The sequence below is a fragment of the Giraffa tippelskirchi genome, chromosome 10 (genome assembly GCF_054371585.1).
Source record: "Giraffa tippelskirchi isolate mGirTip1 chromosome 10, T2T-mGirTip1v1.2.pri, whole genome shotgun sequence".
Classification (NCBI taxonomy): Eukaryota; Metazoa; Chordata; class Mammalia; order Artiodactyla; family Giraffidae; genus Giraffa; species Giraffa tippelskirchi.
In genome coordinates, this window is record NC_137284.1 from 148,413,726 (window position 1) to 148,432,243 (window position 18,518).

At 40.4% G+C, this 18,518-nt stretch overlaps 2 protein-coding genes across 2 annotated transcripts in view; both read left to right on the top strand.

Annotated features, from left to right (window-relative positions):
• Positions 1–18,518, top strand: part of LOC145523659 (maltase-glucoamylase-like) — a 340,029-nt gene that overhangs the window by 65,771 nt on the left and 255,740 nt on the right. The gene's annotated exons all lie outside the window — the stretch shown is intronic.
• LOC145522760 (olfactory receptor 9A4) lies at positions 8,079–9,023 on the top strand. Its single transcript, XM_081531738.1, has one exon. It carries the CDS (start codon positions 8,079–8,081, stop codon positions 9,021–9,023), a length of 945 nt encoding a protein of 314 aa, XP_081387864.1.

Sequence of the window (18,518 nt, forward strand, 5' to 3'; positions counted from 1 at the left end):
TATCTTTATCATGTCACCCTTGTGTATTAGAGTCCTCATCTGTTTTACCTGCAGCCACCTCTCCTCCAATCCAAAGAGCCAATATTGTTTTTACACTCTATGCCTGATGCCATCTGTCACACTCAGGTACATCACCAGCAGTTAACAATGGTCAGCTGCTTGTAATAGACTCTGAATGGGTGGAGTCAACCCAACCCCACCTGGGTTTTTTTCCCTTTTACTTGCCATACCTGGACAGTTACTTTTATATACCAAAGTTTATATAATTTGCTATTCATAACTCGAGAGTCCAAAATAAAAGGAAACAGCAGCATTTTTTTCAATCATAGCAACATTATTCATAATTGTTAAAAAGTGGAAATAACCCAGAAGTTATCATATGAATATATACCCTAAGTGTGGAATCTGCACACAACAGAATATTATTCAGACATAAAAAGCAATGAAATTCTGATACATGTTGCAACATGGGTGAATCTTGAAAACATATGCTAAGTGAAACAAACCAGACACAATAGGACAAATATGTATGATATTCCATTTAAATGAGTTACTGGGAATAGCCAAATTTTTAGTGATTGAAAGTAGAACAATGAGTAGCAAGGACATGGGGAAGGCAATAATGAGAGTTACTAAGGAATGGGCACAGAATTCCAGTTTGGGATGATGGAAATATTCCAGAGCTGGTCAGTGGTGGTGATTGTGCAACAATATGAAAGTACTTTGTGTATTGAATTGTACACTTAAAATGGTAAATTTTATGTTATATATTTTTATTAAAAAGAAAAGGCATCAAGTAATGCTAAATGATTTATACAGTAAATCATCAGATTGTTGTCTTTTTCCTTTCTAATCCATGGTTCTGCCATATTTAACTTTCTACTGCTGTGTATTTGTAACAATATATTTATACAGGTTCTTCTAAATTATTCAATTAGTTTTTCCTTTATCTAATAATTGCCTTATTTAAAATTTTACTTAAACAGTCACCTTTTTTCTTTTTGTAAGTTTCAGAAATCTTGAACCTCTAACAAAACCTTTGTGCTACAGAGGCCATTTTTCCTTCATTTGCTTCCAGGTTTTGATGGAGCATATTGCTTGCATTCTTCTAAGAGAGAACTCAGGTTAGGTAAGTTTTCTGAGATTGGATATTTTTACTCCAGCTTCATAATTCGTTGCACTTTGGCCAGATAAAAACACCTGGGGATTCCTCACTTGCCAGTGCACCCAGCGCTCTGTACCCCAACACTGTGACCCCCAGCACCTCACCTATCCCCACCTTGTGGCAGACTCCTTGTACACATTCCCAGTGGCTGCTTGAGTGAACTTCGGTGGAAAGCCAGTGAGCACTCACAGCAAGCTAATGTTTATGGATAGGAAAACTACTATTAAGATGTCAGTTTTTCCGAATTTGACCTTTTAGATTTGACCCAATCCCAGGCAAATTCCCAGTAATTTATTTTGTGCATATTGCTAAATCAATACTAGTGTTTATATGAAAAGGTGAAACACTGAGTATAGCCGATGCAATCCTGAAGAGCAAAGTCGAAGTGCTGATACTACCAGTACTGAAGTTACCAAGAGTGTGTGTTAACAGTGAAGTAATAGAGCAATATGTCCAGGGAGTAGAATAGAAGCGAAAAATCAGGCCAACACATACGTTAGCAACTGACCTTTGACGAAGAAGAAAGACAATTCGATGGAGAAAGGATAGTCTTTTCAAAAAATGGTGTTGGAACAACTGGACATTCACATGTAAACAAAAATATCTGGATACATACCTTACATCTTTCACAAATATAAACTCACATTGGTTCATAGACCTAAATGTAAATTGAAAAACCTATACAGCATCAGAATACAACCTAGGAGAAAATTAGGTACCTTTTGGCTTGATGGATAATTTTTAGATACAACACGGAAAGCATGATCTATGAAGGAAAAAAAATGGAAAAGTTGGACTACATTAAAAACTGTGCTTGGGAAAGAAATGACTCTGACACTGATTTCATTTTTTGTTTTTTTTTAAACTCCAGATAGTTAACTCAATTTTTCATGGACACTGACAGAGTATCCCACATATTTAACTCAGTTCTGGAACTATTTATCTATAGATAGTGTCATATTCCACAGGTTAAGGGTCAGTGCCTGTACTTGTGACCAACTGGCTATAGATCAAGGCTCCCCTGACCCTTTCCAACATTTCATTAATTCTGCTCACAGAACTCAGGGAAGTATTGAATTTATTAGATTGCTAGTTTATTATAAAAGGAGATAACTCAGGGACAGCCAGATGGAAGAGATACATAGGGCAAGGTATGTGAGAAAGGGCACAGAGCTTCCATATTCTCTGAGCTTCTGACTCTCCCTGAATTGCCGCATTTTCACCAACTTGGAAGCTCTCTGAACCTCTTCATTTTGGGATTTTTTTTTTTTTTTTTTTTTTTTTTGGAAGGTTTTTTTTTTTTTTTTTTTTTTATAAATTTATTTATTTTAGTTGGGGGCTAATTACTTTACAATATTGTAATAGTTTTTGCCATACATTGACATGAATCAGCCATGGGTTTACATGTGTTCCCCTTCCTGGACCCCCCACCCACCTCCCTCCCCATCCCATCCTTCTGGATCCTCCCATTGCCCCGGCCCTGAGCCCTTGTCACATGCATCGAACATGGAATGGTGTTCTGTTTCACATATGATATGATATGATATGAAATCATTTTGGGATTTTATGGAGGCTTCGATAAAACAGTTGATTGAATTATGGGCCTTTGGTGATTGATTCAATATCCAGTTCCTTTTCACATCCTGAAAATAAAGCATGGGACTGAAAGTTCCAATCCTCTACTTATGGTTGGTTCTTTGACAACCAGGCCTCCATATTAGGGGATTTCTGGAAGTCACGTCATTAACATAAACTTAGTTATGGTCGAAAGATCCTTGATATGAATAACAATACACCCATTTCAGCTTTATGGCTCTGAAGGGATTTCAGGCTTTCAGGAACTGAGGTCAAAAGACCAAATATAATACCAAAGGATGGCTTTTATTGCATAGGAAATTTCAAGGAGTTTGGGAACTCTGTGCTAGAAAAAGAGGACAAAAACCAAATATATATTTCTTAATATAAATTACATGTCACAGAAAGACTGTTAATAGAATGGAAAGAAAAGCCACAGTTTGGGAGAAAATATTTGCAAAACACCTATGAAATATAGCACATGTATCCAAAATATTGGGGGATTCCCTGGTAGCTCAGCTGGTAAAGATTCTGCCTGCAATGCAGAAGACCCCAGTTTGATTTCTGGGTCAGGAAGATCCACTGGAGAAGGGATAGGCTACCCACTCCAGTATTCTTGGGCTTCCCTTGTGGCTTAGCTGGTAAAAAATCCACCTGCAATGTAGGAGACCTGGGTTTGATCCCTGGGTTGGAAAGATCTCCTGGAGAAGGCAACAGCTACCCACTCCAGTATTCTGGCCTGGAGAATTTCATGGACTATACAGTCTATACAGTCCATGGGGTCACGAGAGTCAGACAGGATTGAGTGACTTTCACTTCACTTCATATCCAGAATATACAAAAAACTCTTAAAACTCAACAATAAGAAAATATAAGATAAAAATAAAATGGCCAAAGTATCTGAACAGACACCTCCATAAGAACATATGCAGATGACAATATACACATGAAAAGATGCTCAGTATCATAGATCATCTGGAAACTTCAGATTAAAACAACAATGAAATCACACTACACACCTAATAGACAATATGCACATGAACATCTGATACTCAGTATCATATATCGTCTAGAAATTATAGATTAAAACAACAGTGAAGTCACACTGCACACCTAATAGAATGACCCTAATCTGGGACACTATACATCACCAAATGCTGGTGAGGATGTGGAGCAACAGGAACCTTCATTACTGATGGTGGGAATGTAAAATGATGTAGCCAGTTTGGAGCACAGCTTGAGAGTTTCTTTCAAAACTAAATACAGAGGGTCACCAACTTATAATGGCTTGACTTACAATTTTTTGACTTTAGGATGGTGCAAAGAGATATACATTCAACAGAAACCATACCTTGAATTTTGAATTTTGTTCTTTCCCCTGGCTAGTGATACGTGGTATGCAATAGACTTTTGTAATGCTAGGCAGCAGCAGCAAGCTGCAACTCCCACCTAGCCACTTGATCACAAGGATGAACAACTGATACAACCATTCTGTGTTTTGCTTTTAGTATGGTATGTAATGAATTACATGAGATATTTAATACTTATTATAAAACGTGTTAGATGATTTAGCCCAACTGTAGACTAATGTAAGTGTGCTGACAAGGTTACATTTGACTAGGCTAAGCTATGATGTTGAGTAGGTTAGGTGTATTAAATGCATTTTTGCTTGTGATATTTTCAATTTGTGATGAGCTTCTCTAGATGTAACCCATTGTCTAAGAAGTCCAGGAATATCTATATACTCTTACCATACAATCCAAAAATTGAGCTCTGAATTTGCTCATCTGGATATTTACCCAAATGAGTTGAAAACTTACGTCCAGACAAAAACCTGCACAGGCATGTTTACTGTAACTATATTCATAATCCCCCCAAATTGGAAGCAGTCAAGATGCCTATTATGGGTTGAATTGCATCCCTCAAAATTCATTTGCTGAATTGCTAACCCCCAGTAGCACAGAATGTGAACTTAATTAGAAATAGATCATTGCCAATGTCATTAGTTAAGATGAGGTTATACTGGAGTAGGGTGAACCCCATCCTACACAATTATATAATTGTAATATGGAAAGGTTTAATGTGCACACACACACACACACACACAGATATTATATATAGCTGAATATTCAACCCTGTATTTTCATTGGAAGAACTGATGCTGAAGCTGAAGCTGCAATACTTTGGCCACCTGATGTGAAGAGCCAACTCATTGTAAAAGACCCTGATGCTGGTAAAGACCAAGGGCAAGAGGAGAAGGGAGTAACTGAGGATGAGATGGTTGGATGGCATCACCAACTCAATGGACATGAATTGAGCAAATTCAGGGAGATGGTGAAGGACAGGGAAGCCTGGCGTGCTACAGTCCATGGTCTCAAAGAGTCGGACACAGCTTAGTGACTGAACAACAACAAATGTTATATACGTATTCAGAAAAAGGTAGCAGGATAGTTTATTTATTAAAACATCGTTTACTCAATAAGAATATATAGAGATATTCATGTATATCCACAGAGAACTTCTATATTAATACAATAGAAATCTATAATAATGTTTAGCTCTAGGATATGGGTCAGTAGAATCAAACAAATGGGGAGAGGGACATTTAAATTTTAGCCTGGGTCCTTCCATGTGAAATTTTAATTTGGTCTGTGCTAATTTTATGAAAAATGACAGTTGTTTTTGAAAGTGTAAAAAATAAATATTTAAAATATGATTTTGTTATTTTACTAAGCATCCCAAGCATCTTCACTTCTAATGATTTTTAAAAATCTTTTTTGTCAGTTCTCAGTCTTGTTTCTAAACCACTGTTATCCCTCAATTCAAGCTGATGAGGGAGGTTACCCAATTGCATTTGGAGACCTAGAGGGAAATGTATGGCTGAACAACCCCACTTGGAACACACGCGGGTTAGAGAGATGGGAATGGGCCGTGGGATTAACAGGTGTGCGGTGGAGTAGGTGGCAGATCCTCTCTGTTTATCTCTGACCAGGATGCGTAACTATGGCCAGAGGGTGTGTGGTGCACAGAAGGGCAGAAATCATCTGGGAAAGGTGGGCTTTATGCAGCCCTGCAGATGAACAGAGAATTTTGACAGACGTCCATTTGGTGGCCTCTTAGGTTTTCAATGAGTGTCTTGAATCCACTGGTGGGTTCACAGCTTCGGGGTGGCTTAGGCTCTGTAGGGCTCCATGTAGTCAGGGAGAGGCACAGAGCAGCTGAGTTGGCTGACTGTTGACAGCTGGGATTGTGTGGTGGTGAGAAAGGGCCTGGGGCGGGGGGCAGCCTGGTTGTTGAGAAGCTTCTGACTGGGAGCTTTCAAGTGTGCCCACTGCACAAAACTTAAACTTCCATGGTCTCCCACTTGATTAGCCTCAGGAGGGAAGAGTGGAAGTTTCTTCAGCTTTTCCTTGACTACCTCCCCAGTGTGTATCTGCCTGTGCAAGTTGTTCCTCAGTGAATAACCATCCTTGGGGACAGACTAGGGAGAGGAGGAAAGAGGCAGAGAGAATGAGACAGACAGGGAGACAGCTGGATCCCTCTCAGCACCATTATTTCTGGACTTCTCCAGGTTTCTGTGTGTGGCCAGTTGTTCCTCATCGTCAGTGGAGACAGCAGAATCAGACTGTCTCCCAAATATTGCTCTCTACTAGCTTTACAGGGGCTGGGCCAAGTTGACGCCTAAAGGGTGGTAGAAGTTACATTCCATCCCCTTCTCTGGTGGTGAGTGTCTTCCCAGCGATTTCCTTCTGTGAAAAGGCATCACCATGAGAAGGCCTGAGCTGGGCTGCCTCCTGGAACAAGGGCATCTAGAGGCTGACGAGTGAGCTGAGACAGCTGCAGAGTAGGAGCTGTGCATCAGACCATCCCTCCATAGCAAGGAGCATGTTGAGGGGTGTAGGCACAGCCCTCTGCCTGAGAGAGCTAAGTGAGACCCTACACTCTCTTTTCTCACTGTCTCTTCCTTACTCACTTGCCGTTTGTAAGGGATCTGCAGAAAGAGAGACTGCAGGCTGACTGGACAATGGTTTAGAGAAGAATGAGTGGAGGGAAAGCTAGTCAGGTTGGACATTATTTATTGTATGGTTCTTTACCTATTAATTGATATATTCCGTGAATGATATTTACAGAGCACACACATTGTCAGACTCTATTCTTGTCACTTGTGGTGATATAAGAATACTAAAGAATGTGCCTTCAAGGTACTTAATTCTAATGTGGGATTTTGATGACAAATGAATAAAGAAGTAAAAGCATGATAGATATCAGATATTGATTAGAGCCAAATGAAAGCCATCTGGTCACAGAAGAATTGTAATCTCAGAGCTAGAAATCATCAACTAGAAACTGGTCAGGTTTTTCCTGCATAGAGGAGACATATTCAGTGAAGGCAGAGATGGAAGATCATTTTTATCATAAAAGCAAAGAGGAGGACATGGATAATTCATTCTAGGGAACCAGCTCCCCCGAAATCAGAGAAGGACTTCATACTTCATTTCAAAAATAGCTCTTATCTCATGGCAATGTTCTGGATTGATCCAAATTCCCAACAGCACCCCAAAAATGATAAATATAAGAGGCAACAAATTTAAAATGAATGTAATTGGAATGGAGCCTGTTTTTAGCAGATACAGAGGAAAGAAGTAATTATGTCTGGCTGTGATTAACTAGGAATTCTGTCTCATAGTCTCCTCTGGTGGCTTAGATGGTAAAGAATCTGCCTGTAATGCAGGAGACCCAGGTTCGATCCCTGGGTCGGGAACATCCCCTGGAGAAGGGAATGGCTACCCTACTCCAGTATCCTTGCCTGGAGAATTCCATGGACAGAGGAGCCTGGTGGGCTACAGTCCATCAGGTTGCAAAGAGTTTGACACGACTGAGCGATTAACATTTTTTTGTCTTATAACTGTTTACATATAGCAGTTTTTGCAGGACATGGACAAAACAGGTACAGAAGACAATTTAGGGCATTCAGGATGGAAGGGGTCATTGTATAAATGAGCATGTTGTGTTCTAGGATGTAGATAGGGTAGCAGGTGAGAGCAAAGATGTGAACTGAGAGGTAAGGGTGCATACTGGGGAGGGTGGGTTTTCATGCCTAGGGTGGTATTGGTGACCATTGCTCATTTTTTTGGACCTATGCTATTATCTTAATATACTATACATTCCTTCATAAAGTACCAACCATTAACCTTGTGTAGAAAATAGTCATGTTGTAGAGCCTAGGAGTAGGGTATATTTCTTCAAGTTGAAAATGTCTTTCATCTTTCTGAGGTTAGAACTATGTTATCTCTCCCTGGCTCTCTAGACTTCACAAGAAACAAAAGTTCAGAGCTACATGTTGGAGAATCACTCCAGTGCCACTGAATTCTATCTCCTTGGCTTCTCTGGATCTAGAGAACTACGCCATATCCTCTTTGCTACCTTCTTCTTCTTCTACTTAGTGACATTAATGGGTAACACAGTCGTCATTGTGATTGTCTGTCTTGATAAACATCTGCAGTCCCCCATGTATTTCTTCCTTGGTCATCTCTCTGCCTTGGAGATCCTGGTGACCACCATTATCGTCCCTGTGATGCTCTGGGGGTTGCTGCTCCCTGGGATGCAGACAATATCTCTGGCTGCATGTGTGGCCCAGCTCTTCCTCTACCTTGCTCTGGGGACCACAGAGTTTGCATTGGTGGGAGCGATGGCTGTGGACCGTTACGTGACTGTCTGTAACCCCTTGAGGTACAACGTCATTATGAACAGCCGCACCTGCAACTTTGTGGTAATTGTGTCATGGTTGTTTGGGTTCCTTTTTGAAATTTGGCCAGTTTATGCCACATTTCAGCTTTCCTACTGCAAATCAAATGTGGTGGACAATTTTTTCTGCGACCGAGGGCAGTTGCTCAAACTATCCTGCGATAATACTCTTTTCATGGAATTCATCCTCTTCTTAATGGCTGTTTTTGTCCTTTTTGGTTCTTTGATCCCTACAATTGTCTCCTACACCTACATCATCTCCACCATCCTCAAGATCCCCTCGGCCTCTGGCCGCAGGGAAGCCTTCTCTACATGTGCCTCCCACTTCACATGTGTCGTGATTCGTTACGGCAGCTGCTTGTTCCTCTACGTGAAACCCAAGCAAACGCAGGCCATGGCTTACAACAGGGTTGTTTCCCTAATGGTTTCCGTAGTCACGCCTTTCCTCAATCCTTTCATCTTCACTCTCCGGAATGACAAAGTCATAGAAGCGCTTCGGGACAGACTGAAACAATGCTGTCATCTATTCAGGAACTAGTCTTGCTCTAAAGCTTTTTATATGGGAGAATACATTCTGAATTCTAGAATGGTCTGAAAAGCACTTTGAACTGGAGCCTAATCATCATAAAATAATCTGTGTGCAACAGAAGTCTTTTACATTATGGCCATGGTGTTTATCATTATAGGTTGTTATTTAAAAATTCACTTTATTATATATATATGTATATATATATATATATACATATATATATATGTTTCACTTATGATGCATTTCACAATAAAATGTTTTAAAATTAAATGCGGTAATAATATATGTGATATTTAAATTTCTGAAGAGGAGAGTATCGGAAATATATTCTCTGGCTCCAGAATTGAATAACTACTTGATTCCAGGTTCTTGAATCATCTTCTCATAAATTGTCCTTAGCTTTATATCCTCTGACTGTGTGAAGCTCCCTATTCCTTTTCTGGCTCCAGCATATTCTCTTGTTTTCCTATCCAAAAATCCTGTGGCCTTAATACTTCTCTGCACATTTTCTTGGCTGGCTATGAACTCAGTGCACAGTCTGATGCCTGTACAGTTTCAAGGGTGGTTGTTGTTTAGGTGCATACATGCCTCTCTAATCTGTGGACTTTCTCAGGATGTGGGAGGAAGGGCTGAGCAAGGAGTTCTCCCACCTGCTGTCCCCCAGGTTGTGCTGCCTGCCAGGAGGAGGGGGTGGGTCAGCAGAGCTGAAATGCAGGGGAGAGCTGGCCTTGCCGAGTGGCTGGGCTGAGAGGAGTGCAGGAGTGGAGGAAGAGGCAGCCTTTGCCCCCTCCCTGTATTTCTCACATTCTGCCATCCCTTCAAGGTCCCTGCTTCCTGTCCCTTCATTTGTTCATCCTCTCCTGGCTGCTTTCCCTCCTGATTCCTCTCTGTAGCTCTCTTTCTATGGTTCCAGGTCTTTGATTCATCTCTGGGTCCTTCTTTTCCTTTCCCCTCACACACCCCAAGTTTACCACACTAGTGTCCAGCTTTCCACAGAGATGTCTTATGCCTCCCTTATAGCATTGGCAACCTCACCACTCCCCTAATCAGCACCCTCTACCCTAGTCCAAATCCATCTCCCCATTTCTTATGTCATTAGCACAATGTTATCAGCATCTTTGTTACAGTGTCTTTGTAATAGCAACATATTGATGACAATGTGATATCTATAGGTGACTGGTTAAATAAATTATGTTTCATCTGTATAATAAAATATTTTGTTGTTCAGTCACTCAGTCGTGTCCAACTCTTTGTGACCTCATGGGCTGCAGCACACCAGGTTTCACTATCTCCTGGAGTTTGCAAAACTCCTGCCCATTGTGTCGATGATGCCATCCAACCATCTCATCCTCTGTTGGCCCCTTCTCCTCCCGACTTCAGTCTTTCCCAGCATCAGGGTCTTTTCCAGTGAGTCAGCTCTTCGCATCAGGTGGCCAAAGTATTGGAGTTTCAGCTTCAACGTCAGTCCTTCCAATGAACACCCAGAACTGATCTCTTTGGGATGGACTGGTTTGATCTCCTTGCTGTCCAAGGGACTCTCAAGAGTCTTCTTCAGCACCTCAATTTGAAAGCATCAGTTCTTCAGTACTCAACCTTCTTTATGGTCCAGCTCTCACATCTGTACATGACTACTGGAAAAGCCATAGCTTTGACTATATGAACTTCATCGGCAAAGTGATGTCTCTGCTTTTTAGTATGCTGTCTAGGTTTCTCATGCTTTACTTCCAAGGATCAGGTGTATTTTAATTTCATGGCTGCAGCCACCATCTGCAGTGATTTTGGAGCCCAAGAATGTTTTATATTAATCTATAAAAAATGTGAGACAGATTTTTTCCTGTGTGATGCTGGTGATGCTGAGATAAATAGCTTATTCTACACCAAGTTCCCAGCATTTGGAAGTCAAGAACTTCATCACTTCAGAAGATAAAAGTAAGAAAAAAAGATGTTTTTGCACTTGATTTCTGACAGGGGAAGGGACATGATTACCTGTTTGAAAGAATTGCATCTGAGTCTCTCAAGAGAAATTCTGAGTAATTTTGTGCTGGAGATATTAGTAGAAGCTGAGTTAAGGTATATGCCATCTAAGAAGGAGATAATTGCTTTAGTTCCTTACAAAGTTTTCAAAGTGAGAAAATAATTAATTAGTCCCTGTGAGTCAGTGCAGAGAAACTTTTCAGCTGGAGAAAAATATTTTTCCTGGTTTAGAATGCCGCCCAACACTTACAGATGCTCAAAGATGGAGAAATCTCCCCCTCCTGACTAGTAGCTTTTGGAGAAGACCCCAAACTAGGGATTAAACAGCTCTATGTTATCTACAGATTAACATTCATAAATTATGTTCCTATCATATACTTATGTGTGCGCACACATGCCAGTGCACACTCACATGCCTGAGTTTAACCCACCTCTCTACCTCCTGTGCAAAACCAGCAGCCTTGGGTCACAGGGCAACCATCCACTCTGATATTTGTGTTAGAAATCTGAGGTATGCCGCTTCTCCAGTTACAGTGTCAGCAGTTCCTTGCAGTCTTTAGGGTCAACTTATAAATATTTATCTTCTTACTTTTCTGGTTTTGACCCTCTCCACACTCAATGTCAGCAGGTATTTTCTAAGCTCTTCATGCATGCCTCCTCTCTGCATGACTCCCTAATTCCCAGAGAGAGCTCAGAGGAGGCGCCGCTCCTAAATCTGCCCCTTTTCAGCCATTCCAGTCCTCCAAATTCTAGTTTGTTCTCTTCCTCTGTTCCAGATAAGAGCACATTCACTCTATGTGAGTGCCCTAATAACTCCTTTGTTCCCTAACAAGTCTAGGGCCAGAAGATAGAGAATGAAGCACCAGAGAGGGTCAAGATTCATGAAAAAGAAACAGCTGACCCCTCACCTGGGATGCTAAGTTAAGTTCCAGGGAGGAGAATAATAGTTCTTTCTGTTTAATATGATCAGCTGACCATTTCCACTTACTCTCCCAATCACATTAAAAGGCATTGTAGGACTCAAAAAATTTTAATTAACAAGGACAAAGAGAATGGGGAAAAAGTTACAGTGGATAATATTTTACAATTTTTTTATATGGAAAGCAAAAATAAGTGTTTCCAAGGTAATAAGACTGAGATACAAACTAAATTCTGCAAAGCGGAAAGTAAGAAGAAACAGGTCAATTCACCCAACAACTGGTAAGTCAGCACATGGAGGCCTCAGCTACCAAGGATTGTGAGGGTGAGAGCTTATAAATAGGAATACTGCTTAAAAGTTTGTATAAATAGCAACTAGGCACCACAAGTCCCTTGCATTTTCTGTATAGGCAAGGAAATACCTGTTCCACAAGTAGAGTGACCCCTCATCCCACTTTATCCAGAACTGACCCATTTTAAAAACTGAAGGCCCCATATCCCAGGAACTCCTCAGTCAATTGTGAAGCCAGGATGGTTGGTCACATTATCTATATCCAGCTGACCTACCACAGCAGTTGGAAGAACCAAGAGAACAAAAATTAGAATAAAAAAAAGTTAGAGGAAAACGAAGATCAGTTAGGGAACAAAAACAATTAGAAAATCCTATAATACATGTCCTTTTAAAATTGGACCATGTTTTGTCCTGAAAAAGAGGATGCTGTGTGAAAAAAAATCAGAAAATAAAGGGAAATGCTCCTAGAATATAATATTAGGACTAGTAAAAAGAAATTCATAAATAAGCTGAAGAAGAAAATCAAAGTGCCCAAAACATATCAAAAATAGACTAAAATTTGGAAAATCAGAAAAGTAAGCAGTTTAAAAGATTAATTCAGGAGTCCCATATCTAAATATAAAAATTCTGCAAAGATAGAACAAGGGAAGCATAAACAGGTGAATTACAAAAGAAAGTGCAAGAAAATCTCCCAGTTCTGAAGAACTTGTCTCTGCAGTTTGAAGACGTCTCTAAACGCAGAGCACTGTGAACATATGAACGAAAACCTGCCCAAAGGCACCTAGCACCCAAAGGTGGGCAGCTGGGGTACTGTGGGGTCAAGACTCCATGGTATAGATACAGCTACGGACAAGATTGTATAGAGTTGTGAAGATTTCAGTGGGAAGGTACTTAAAAGCCAGTCCATGTAACTCAGGGCTTCCCTTGTGGCTCAGATGGTAAAGAATCTGCCTGCAAGGTAGGAGACCTGGGTTCAATCCCTGGGTTGGGAAGATAGAAGGGAAAGGCTACCCACTCCAGTATTCTTGCCTGGAGAAGTCCATGGACAGAGGAGTCTGTCAGGCTATAGTCCATTGGGTCATGAAGAGTTGGAAATGACCGAGCGACTAAAACTTTCATTTTTTTCACATTCCATGTGACTCAAAAGGGTAGAAGTTGGACAAAGGTAGATGTTACATTAAGGTAGTTTAAGGCTTGACATAAAGAGTTCAATAATTAGAGCTCCCTTCCACAGACATGTGTTCATCCCTAGAAATGGTAAAGCTGTGTTTCAATTTTCACCTATTAATAATGTTACAGGGAAGAGTCTTTCAATAGGGAATCTCCCCATTGCCTTCTTGTTTGTGAGTTTTGAGTTTGTCACATCACTCTTACATTTGGGAAAGTCATCTCTACATACTTTTCTGATGTACATCCCAGGACAAATAGAGAGAAAGTAAGACTAAGAAGCCCTAACATACTCACTAAGGAAGAATTTAAGAATATATATGTAGATATTATATACTTTTTCCATGGAAAAACCCAAATCAACAGTTTGACCAATCCAATATATGTTTTATTCTCAAAAGACACATAAATCTTTAAAGCAAAAATCATTATCTTTTTATAGCACCTGTAGATCTAATATATGTGATAACAATATCATGATAGATAGGGGCATAAATGTAACTGTACTTTTACAAAGCTTTTACATTTTTATGCTAAGTAGTGCAATATTAATTCCTGATTGTTGTTGTTCAGTCACTAAGTCGTGTCTGACTCTTTGCGAACACATGGACTATCCTTCACTATCTCCTGGAGTCTACTCAAGTTCATGTGCATTGAGTGGGTGATGTTATCCAACCATCTCATCCTCTGTCAGCCCCTTCTCCTGCTTTCAATCTTTTCCAGCATCAGGGTCTTTCCCAATGAGTTGGCTCTTTGCATTAGGCGGCCAGAGTATTGGGGCTTCAGCTTCAGCGTCAGTCCTACCAATAATATTCAGAGTTGATTTCCTTTAGGGTTGACTGGTTTGACCTCCTTGCTGTCCAGGGAACTTTCTTTCTTTTTTTTTTTTTTTTAAATTTTTCAAACCCTTGTGTCGAGGGCTGACTTTCAATAGATCGCAGCGAGGGAGCTGCTCTGCTACGTACGAAACCCCGACCCAGAAGCAGGTCGTCTACGAATGGTTTAGCGCCAGGTGCCCCACGAACGTGCGGTGCGTGACGGGCGAGGGGGCGGCCGCCTTTCCGGCCACGCCCCGTGTCCCGGGACGAAGGGCTCTCCGCACCGGACCCCGGTCCCGACCAGGGAACTTTCAAGAGCCTTCTCCAACACCACAATTTGAAAGCATCAGTTCTTTGGCACTCAGCTTTCTTTATGGTCCAACACTCACATCTGTACATGACTACTGGAAAAACCATAGCTTTAACTATATGGACCTTTGTTGGTAAAGTGATGTCTCTGCTTTTTAATATGCTGTCAAGGTTTGTCATTGCTTTCCTTCCAAGGAAATAGTATTCTTAATTTCATGACTGCAGTCACCATCCGCAGTAATTTTGGAGTCCAAGAAAATAAAATCTGTCACTGTTTCCACTTTTTCCCCTTCTACTTGCCATGAAGTGAGGGACTGGGTGCCATGGTCTTAATTTTTTGAATGTAGAGTTTTAAGCCAGTTTTTTTTCACTCTCCTCTTTTACCTTCATCAAGAGATTCTTTAGTTCCTCTTCTCTGCAATTAGAGTGGTAGCACCTGCATATCCGAGGTTGTTGATATTTTTCCTCGCAATAACTCCTAGTAGACTGTGATAATTTAAGAGTGCATGTTATAATCCCAGATAGCAACACTAAAGTAATCAAAAAAGTTATGTATAAAATGCCAAAAGAAATTATAATGGAAAAGATAAAATATTAATTAATCCAGAAAAGATAGAAAAATAAGAACAGAAGAAAAGAAATGTATCTAGGACAAAATAAAAAGATAGGAAATTGGTACTCTTAAAAAATAAAAAATCATATCCTATGTAAATGGAGTAAATGCTAAATAAAATTGTCAGGCCAGCTCTTGATGTCTATCCTTGATACACTTGAAATATAAAGATAGGTTGTAATAAGAATGACGGGTAAAGTTATAACATGCAAACAGAAGCTTAAGAAAGCTGGCAGTGTTCTATAATATTAGAAACCATAGACTTAAGGCAAAAAATATTACCAGATGTAGAGAGACTACCCAGATACTCTAAGATAATCTCCCCATTTTAAAAACCTTAACTTAATCACAGATTTAATGTCCTTTTTGCTGTATAAGATAACATTCACAAGTTCTGGCAATTAGGATGTAGATTTTTGGGGGAGGGTGATCAGGCATTATTTAGCTACCACAACTTGTAATTACAAATTTTCCTGCAAAGAAACTCTTGGCCTGGATGTTTTTACTAATCAAATTTTCCAAATATTTCAGGGGGAAATATAGGCATACTTCAGAGACATTATAGGAGTGGCTCCAGACCACTGCAATAAAATGAATAATGCAATAAAATAAGTGATATGAATTTTTTAATTTTCCAGTGCATATGTTATGTTTAGGCTATGTTGCCTGTTAAGTGTGCAATAGCATTATGTGTAAAACAATAATGTAACTACCTTAAAAAATACCTTATTGCTAAAATATTCTGAACATCATCAAACAATGCAGAGTTGCCACATTCTATTTGCAAGAAACTAAATTATCTGCAAGGCATAATAAAACAAAGCACATTATAATGAAGTGTGCCTATAATGCCATATTTTCCCATAAGATAGAAAGAGGTAAAGAATCCATCTGCCAATGCAGGAGGTCAGGAAACGATTGTCTGAACCTGGGTCAGGAAGATTCCCTGGAGAAGGGAATGGCTACTCACTCTAATACTCTTGCCTGGAGAATTCCATGAACATGAGCTTTGTGGGCTACAGTCCATGGGGTTGCGAAGAGTCAGATATGACTTAGCAACTGAGCATGCACAGAAAATGGAGACATATTTCCCAATTTACTTTATAATAACCAAAATTACCTTGATACCAAAACCTGAGAAAGATCTCATAAGAACAGAAAACTGCAGGCTAATATATTTCATAAAGATAGAAGTAAAAATCCTGAATAAAAGGGTAGCAAATAGAATTCAGCAGTATATAAAGGGGATAATGTATTCCAGAATTCACTCATAATCTTTCCCAGTCAATTTCTTTCCAGGACCAAGGCAGTCACTTTGGGGATTTCTTAAAACATGGATTATGGTTATTTTTGACCTATTTTAGAGCATTTATAGTGGAGTCATAAAGTTGGAGAAGGGAAAGGCTACCATTCCAGTATTCTGGACTGGAGAATTCCATGGACCGTATAGTCCATGGGGTCGCAAAGAGTTGGACACGACTGAGTAACTTTCACTTCACTTCACAAAGTATTCAATCTTTGGTGTATCTGGCTTCTTGTGTGGATCACAATAAACTGTGGAAAATTCTGAAAGAGATGGGAATACCAGACCATCTGACCTGTATGCAGGTCAGGAAGCAACAGTTAAAACTGGACATGGAACAACAGACTGGTTCCAAATAGGAAAAGGAGTACGTCAAGGCTGCATATTGTCACCCTGCTTATTTAACTTATATGCAGAGTACATCATGAGAAACGCTGGGCTGGAAGAAACACAAGCTGGAATCAAGATTGCTGGGAGAAATACCAATAACCTCAGATATGCAGATGACACCACCCTTATGGCAGAAAGCAAAGAAGAACTAAAGAGCCTCTTGATGAAAGTGAAAGAGGAGAGTGAAAAAGTTGGCTTAAAGATCAACGTTCAGAAAACTAAGATCATGGCATCTGGTCCCATCACTTCGTGGGAAATAGATGGGGAAACAGTAGAAACAGTGTCAGACTTTATTTTTGGGGGGCTCCAAAATCACTGCTGATGGTGATTGCAGCCATGAAATTAAAAGACGCTTACTCCTTGGAAGAAAGGTTATGACCAACCTAGATAGCATATTTAAAAGCAGAGACATTACTTTGCCAACGAAAGTCCGTCTAGTCAAGGCTATGGTTTTTCCAGTGGTCATGTATGGATGTGAGAGTTGGACAGTGAAGAAAGCTGAGCGCTGCAGAATTGATGCTTTTGAACTGTGGTGTTGGAGAAATCTCTTGAGAGTCCCTTGGACTGCAAGGAGATCCAATCAATCCATCCTAAAGGAGATCAATCCTGGGTGTTCATTGGAAGGACTGATGTTGAAGCTGAAACTCCAATACTTTGGCCACCTCATGCAAAGAGTTGACTCATTGGAAAAGACCCTAATGCTGGGTAGGATTGGGGGCGGGAGGAGAAGGGGACGACAGAGGATGAGATGGTTGGATGGCATCACTGACTCGATGGACATGGGTTTGGGTAGACTCCGGGAGTTGGTGATGGACAGGGAGGCCTGGCATGCTGCAATTCATGGGGTCGCAAAGAGTTGGACACGACTGAGCGACTGAACTGAACTGAACTGAACATAGGTGAAGATTGTCCATGCTGTGTGTCTCAGTAGTTTGTCACTTTTCATTGCTGAGTAGTATTTACTCATATGGCTATACAGTTGATTCTCATTATTTGTGTGGTTATGTCTTTGAAGTTTCTGGGAACAGTGAATACTAAATCACTGCTGTAGGAGAAATGTTCCTGGGAACACTTATCACAAGATTTTCATCAACTGATGGGGACATAGTCTTGTTTTATGTTTGTTGGTATTCAAACACATCTTACTTAATAAGTATTATTTATCCATTAATATGGACACAGAGCCAACACCTGTAACTCATGCCTGAAAGAAGTTTTGTTGTTTTTTAGTTGGTCAGTCATGTCCAACTCTTATGAGACCCCATGGACTATATCCTGCCAGGCTCCTCTGTCCATGGGATTCTCCAGGCAAGAATACTGGAGTGGGTTGCTGTTTCCTTCTCCATTCCGACCCAAGGATGGAACCCACATCTCCTGCATTGGCAGGCAGATTCTTTACTACTGAACCAGCAGGGAAGCCCAAAAGAAGTTTGCCTAACACATTTGTGTGTGTGTGTGTGTTTATTCATTTAGTTTTGGTTGTGCTAGGTCTTCGTTGCTGGGTGCCAGCTTTCTCTAGTTGTAGTGAGCAGGCTTCTCATTGCCCTGGCTTTTCCTGTTGTGGAGCACAGGCTCTCGGCTGGAGGCCTCACTAGTTGTGGCTCAGGAGCTTAGTTGCTGTGCGGCATGTGGAATCTTCCCAGACCAGTGATGGAATCTGTGTCCCCTGCATTAGCAGGTGGACTCTTATCCACTACACTACCAGAGAAGTCCCTGGAAT

Coding starts and splice junctions, on each gene's coding strand:
- LOC145522760 (XM_081531738.1), top strand. CDS start 8,079: ATGTTGGAGAATCACTCCAGTGCCACTGAATTCTATCTCCTTGGCTTC.